The sequence below is a fragment of the Phoxinus phoxinus genome (assembly GCF_949152265.1).
Source record: "Phoxinus phoxinus genome assembly, chromosome: 11".
In the NCBI taxonomy this organism is placed as follows: domain Eukaryota; kingdom Metazoa; phylum Chordata; class Actinopteri; order Cypriniformes; family Leuciscidae; genus Phoxinus; species Phoxinus phoxinus.
In genome coordinates this window covers 35,630,902-35,636,380 of record NC_136886.1, presented here as the reverse complement: position 1 = coordinate 35,636,380, position 5,479 = coordinate 35,630,902, and the positions used below count along the sequence as shown (strand labels likewise).

Sequence of the window (5,479 nt, the reverse complement as noted above, 5' to 3'; positions counted from 1 at the left end):
GACCCGTATTCATCGTCTGGTGTCGTGTAAAGCCCGTTGAAGCGGCGCTGACACTGTCATCTGGACCTTGACCCGTTTGGGGCCCATTGACGTCCATTATATGGAGAAATGTGTTCATCAAAAACCTTCATTTCTTTTCCACTGAAGAAAGAAAGACATGGACATCTTGATGACATCGGGGAGAGGAAACTATCAGCAAAAGTTTTTTTTAAAGTGAACTAATCCTTTAAGCGATAAGAAGACGTGCTCATTGAAACTCATTTACTGAATAAATCCCTCGATGCGCAACAATAACCTCACGTGACTTTCCCTCAGCGTCAGCTGTGATTGGATAACTGGAGTAACCAGTGGACCAATGGCGTCGCAGCGTCTCTAATGTTGGTTTGGTGTTTCTGAAAGTGGAAGTGTGTGATCAGAATGAGTGTGTGTAACTCCCTCAGAAGCGTCTCACACACACGAGTGTGTTCCCGAACACCAGCATCCGAACGCTAGAGAACACGACCGCGCTTACTGAGTTTCTCTGACGCTCGACACACACTCGTTTCTCTTGAACACATGGGATGGAAACGCTGCTTTATTCGCAAATGTTTAATGCAGTACTTATGAGATTTCAGACGCAGCTGTTGTCTTGTTCAGTATTGTTGCTCGATTCCCAGTACGAGTATCTAAACATCCTTCAGAGAATATGTCTTGGAGGGGAAAAGTCAATACAAACTAAATTTAGTCAACTTTATGCTTTAAACAAGACAATTCCCCAACACATTTCAACTGATATTCTCTAAAACAAGTCTTATCCTACACACTGGCTGCGTTTACATGCACAACTTTTGTTTCAATCGGACTGAGTTCATTCCGATTCATAAATCCGAACCGTGTTTACATGACCGCTGAACGGGATCTGGTTGACTGGATATTTTTTGACATGCGCACACTGTACGAGTTTCCTGCGGTTTACGCAAAATAATTATTATCATACATTGATTCTTTATTTGTTTTAAACAGCAGACTTAATATTTATCCATTTCTGGTCATAATTTGGAGACATGATCATATATATTGTATTGAATATATATGATATTGTATTAAATATCCATACTTATATTGATCACGCAGTAAAACCGTCGTGTGTGAGAGAGTCTGAAGCGAGCGCTGGCGGGCCGTTGTCCTGCTCCACTTCACACACGCAGAGAAGAGGATTATAGAATTTATGACACTTATTCAACAGGAAGAACAGCTCGTTCCCAGCGTCACACGTCATTACGCAATTTCTACGTCATAACGCTATTTCTACGTCATTACATTATTTCCACGCCATTACGCTATTTCTACGTCATTGCGCTATTTCTACGTCATTACGCTATTTCTACGTCATTGCGCTATTTCTACGTAATTTCTACGTCATTACTCTATTTCTACGTCATTATGCTATTTCCACGTCATTACGCTATTTCTACGTAATTTCTACGTCATTACGCTATTTCTACGTCATTACACTATTTCCACATCATTACGCTATTTCTAAGTCATTACGCTATTTCCACGTCATTGCACTATTTCTACGTCATTACTCTATTTCTACGTAATTTCTACGTCATTACGCTATTTCCACGTCATTACGCTATTTCCACGTCATTGCGCTATTTCCACGCCATTACGCTATTTCCACATCATTGCGCTATTTCCACGTCATTACGCTATTTCTACGTCATTCCACTATTTCCACATCATTACATTATTTCCACGTCATTACGCTATTTCTACGTAATTTCTACGTCATTACGCTATTTCTACGTCATTACGCTATTTCCACGTCATTGCACTATTTCTACGTCATTACTCTATTTCTACGTAATTTCTACGTCATTACGCTATTTCCACGTCATTACGCTATTTCCACGTCATTGCGCTAGTTCCACGTCATTGCGATATTTTCCGCGTCATTGCGCTAATTCTACGTCATTGCACATGCGCAGTCCTTTCAGTTTTGGTTTTCAATCCGATGAAGTGTTTACATGATCTCTCGATCGGATTAGAAAAGGAATAAACCCCCCCCCCCCCCCCCTTCGAGTTGTCGAGTACGGGTCTAATTACATGAAGGCTATTCAGTCCGATTGAGTCGTCAATCCCATTACTAGCGGATTATTTGGTTGCATGTAAACGTAGCCAGTGTGTCACTTATACTGGAACGCGAGACAAACATGCTGAAGAAGAAACTGATTTTCGTAACCACAGTACAGAACAATGGCAGTAATTTCGACATGACACAAACGTGGCGTCATACATCAGCTCTCTGCGTTTGAATGCGTCACATGCTACACGCCCAGTGTGAGCTAGAGCTCGCTACACGCTCCGGCTGGTGGGATAGAGAAGTCTGTTTTTTGCCTATGAGTTCCTCAGTTGATGATGCAGAACATGTTACAGTACACTACTCCATGTCTACTGCATCTCGTCTGAGGCGTCCGGTGTAATGCCCTGAAGAAGAACCGAAACCGAGTTTTGGAAACAGATTTGTGTCCCTCAAGAGAAAAGCGGAGACGAGTTCAGGAAACGGATCATACATCGTCCCATACCTGGAGCAAAACGTGCATTTCATCTGTTCTTACGCCAGCTAGAACCCACAGTCTGTCTACACGTCTTGCTCTCCCTCTCAGTGTCCTCACTTGTTGCGTCAGTCCAGGGGTTAATTCCAATTAAGCATCTCCCATCTTTATTCGGGACCGCTAAACTCCCAGTGCTGTTGCACTTCTTGGCCAGCGGCGGCGCTAGAGAGTCGGGCGGGTGCAGAGACGTCAGAGAGAAGCTACTCAAGTTATCCGACAACTGTTCAGGATTACCAGCCTGACCGGATCTAACTCCTGTGTCCTCATCGGACGGTTCCGTGGAGTCCCGTCGGATCCAGTTAGGGTTTGTGCAGTCACTGTGTCTGCTCCGAGTCCTCTGCCGCCCCCTGGTGGCCTGGAGGTTGAGAGCCGCAGTCTGTGGAGCACGAGGTCTCTGAGGGCGTTCTGCAGGGGGAACGTGGGTTCTGCAGACTAAGGGAAGCGTCGGATCTCCCTCCTCTAGTGTGGTCTGTAGACTCCCTATGGAACTGCCCGTGGCCAGTGAGGAGTTACTTTGGGACGTCTGCAGCAAGAAACAACAAAACAGTCACTGGAAGGAGAAGCAAACCACTATCACAGCAAAGTAGGTGTGCATCGGATCAGCTCCCCACGGTTCGGCACGCATGCGATTTGTTTTGCTAAATTGAACCATCATAGAGAGAAAGATTATCATTTGGATGTGTTTTGACATCAGCCTGGAGGACCACAGTGTGTACCAGCCGGATGTTTGTCAGTTTATTCAGTCCATATATTCGGTCTTAAAGAGACAGCAGCCTAATATTCCTACTGTTGTCGATGTCATAATGCTAATAAAACAACAAAATACAGATTTAACAAAGAAGAAACTTTATTTAATGTTGCTTTAGGCTTAATTATTGATTTCTGTACCTGAACACTACTGTTAGACTTTGTAACTTTGTTATTTAGTATTCATCTCTGCTTGTAATTTGTGTATTTGTTCAAAAACCGTAAAGGATCCGAACCATGAATTGTGCGATCCGTGGCACCACTACAGCAAAGGGATCAGCAAGTAAACGTATAGAACTGGTTGACGTCTGATTGGTGGGTTGTACTCATCCTACAGGGAGCCAAGCGTGCACCAGTCCACCCGCATATCAGGATTACAAGGAGTTGATAGTGAGCTTTTGAGGAAGAACTAGTCATTGGATTTGAAAAAGTTTTCCAGTGCAGTGTCCTGAAATCTTTAAAAGATATTCTGAGAATTTGAACCAATTAGTAGCAAGAAAACTACATAATCCACAATCAGAATTAGTCTCTTCCAGTCAAAGGTCCATTGTCTATTGTCATTGGTGTAGGGACCAAGCAGAAACCTTCCGGTCTCTCTCTCGAATCAACACTGAGAGACTTAACCTGCAGTTCCTCCACTGGCCACTAGAGTCCGCCTGCAGAAGAGACTCAGTCCCATAGACCCGCATGTTAAACTGCAGTTCCTCCACTGTCCACTAGAGGCCGGCTGCAGAAGAGACTCAGTCCCATAGACCCGCATGTTAAACTGCAGTTCCTCCACTGGCCACTAGAGAGCGGCTGCAGAAGAGACTCAGTCCCATAGACCCGCATGTTAAACTGCAGTTCCTCCACTGGCCACTAGAGAGCGCTGCAGAAGTGAGTCAGTCCCATAGACCCGCATGTTAAAATGCTCAACTTTACAGCAGAAATAAACATGTTTACAGTCTGGGGCAAAAAGTGGTTTTGGTCTATAAAGCTAATTTTGCCCTTCATGGCGACTGTGAGGGGGTGAATATTATTATAACTCATCCGTTCAAATTATATTAAGCCTTAAAGTTCTGCATAATTAAGGGCGTGGCCACTTGAGTGACAGGTGGATTGCCGCTGATGTCATTACTAGCCGTTTGTCTGCTAGCGCTAGCGTCATGTCACCTCAGCTAATCCGCCTAGCTGTACATTTACGTTTATCCGGGAGTGACGCGTGGTCAAGATGGCGACGACCGGCTCCGCCCACTTTGGGCTTCAGAAACACTACGGGTGACGTCACACACTACAAACATGTTTTTTACAGTCTATGGTAGGGATGCATAAAGCACAGACCACTTTCAAAGCGAGCAGCTGTTGTCAACGTGATGAATTCCCTGTTTGAATGACTGGATTTTGCCCATAAGTGTGCGAGTGGTGGCGAGAATAAGCTGCCATTTGGACCACTAGTGCTTGAAGTCTACATGAGACCCCTTCATACTTATTTAGTTTTCTAGACACTTGACTGCAAGTCGTGATTACATTGAACGTGTGCCGTGTCTCACCTGTGAGCAGGTGACCCTGCTGTTGGCCCCCGGGGACCTCAGAGAAGCCCACGAGGCGGGAGAAGCGTGTCTGGAGCCGGGCGGGGCCGCGCCGGTGGCTGGGCTGCCCTGGGGGATCGCACCGGTGGTGGGGTGGAAGAACTCAGCTGGCAGATGGAAGAGGGGTGAAGCTGTCCGGCTGTCTCCTGCACGAGCATCTGCCACACACACACACACACACACACACACACACACACACACCATCAGCTGAACACAGCAGCTGTTTCATTTCAATTAACTGCGAAACTACATCTTTTCAAAATGTGACTAGTTGTGCATTTCCATTTACACATCATAACTGTTCTTTGATGGAGGTTTTTCAAAAAACAAAACAAAAGATTTTATAAAGTTTTCCAGGAGTACTTTGATGTTGGCTTCAGAAAGTTTGAAATAGTTTTAATAGCTTTTAATGGCATGCAGTCTCAAACAGACAGATACACAGATTGTAAAGGGATGCTAGGGTGATATATGGTTGCAAAAGTGTTGCTTGTGGTTGCCTGGTTATCCCGGGTGGTTGCTATGGAGTTGCTAGGGTGTTATGAGTGGGTGCTAGGGTTTTGCTTT

At 44.9% G+C, this 5,479-nt stretch overlaps 1 protein-coding gene across 1 annotated transcript in view; it reads right to left on the bottom strand.

Moving 5' to 3' along the window:
* Positions 1-2,085: 2,085 nt before the first annotated feature.
* cacna1ib (calcium voltage-gated channel subunit alpha1 Ib) overlaps positions 2,086-5,479 on the bottom strand; it is a 108,620-nt gene continuing 105,226 nt past the window's right edge. Inside the window, exons 38-39 of the mRNA XM_079629515.1 lie at positions 4,877-5,073; positions 2,086-3,123 (exon numbers count right to left, since the gene is read on the bottom strand). Of these exons, the coding sequence (XP_079485641.1) occupies positions 2,590-3,123; positions 4,877-5,073 (731 nt within the window). The 3' untranslated portion in view covers positions 2,086-2,589. The remainder of the gene's footprint in view (positions 3,124-4,876; positions 5,074-5,479) is intronic.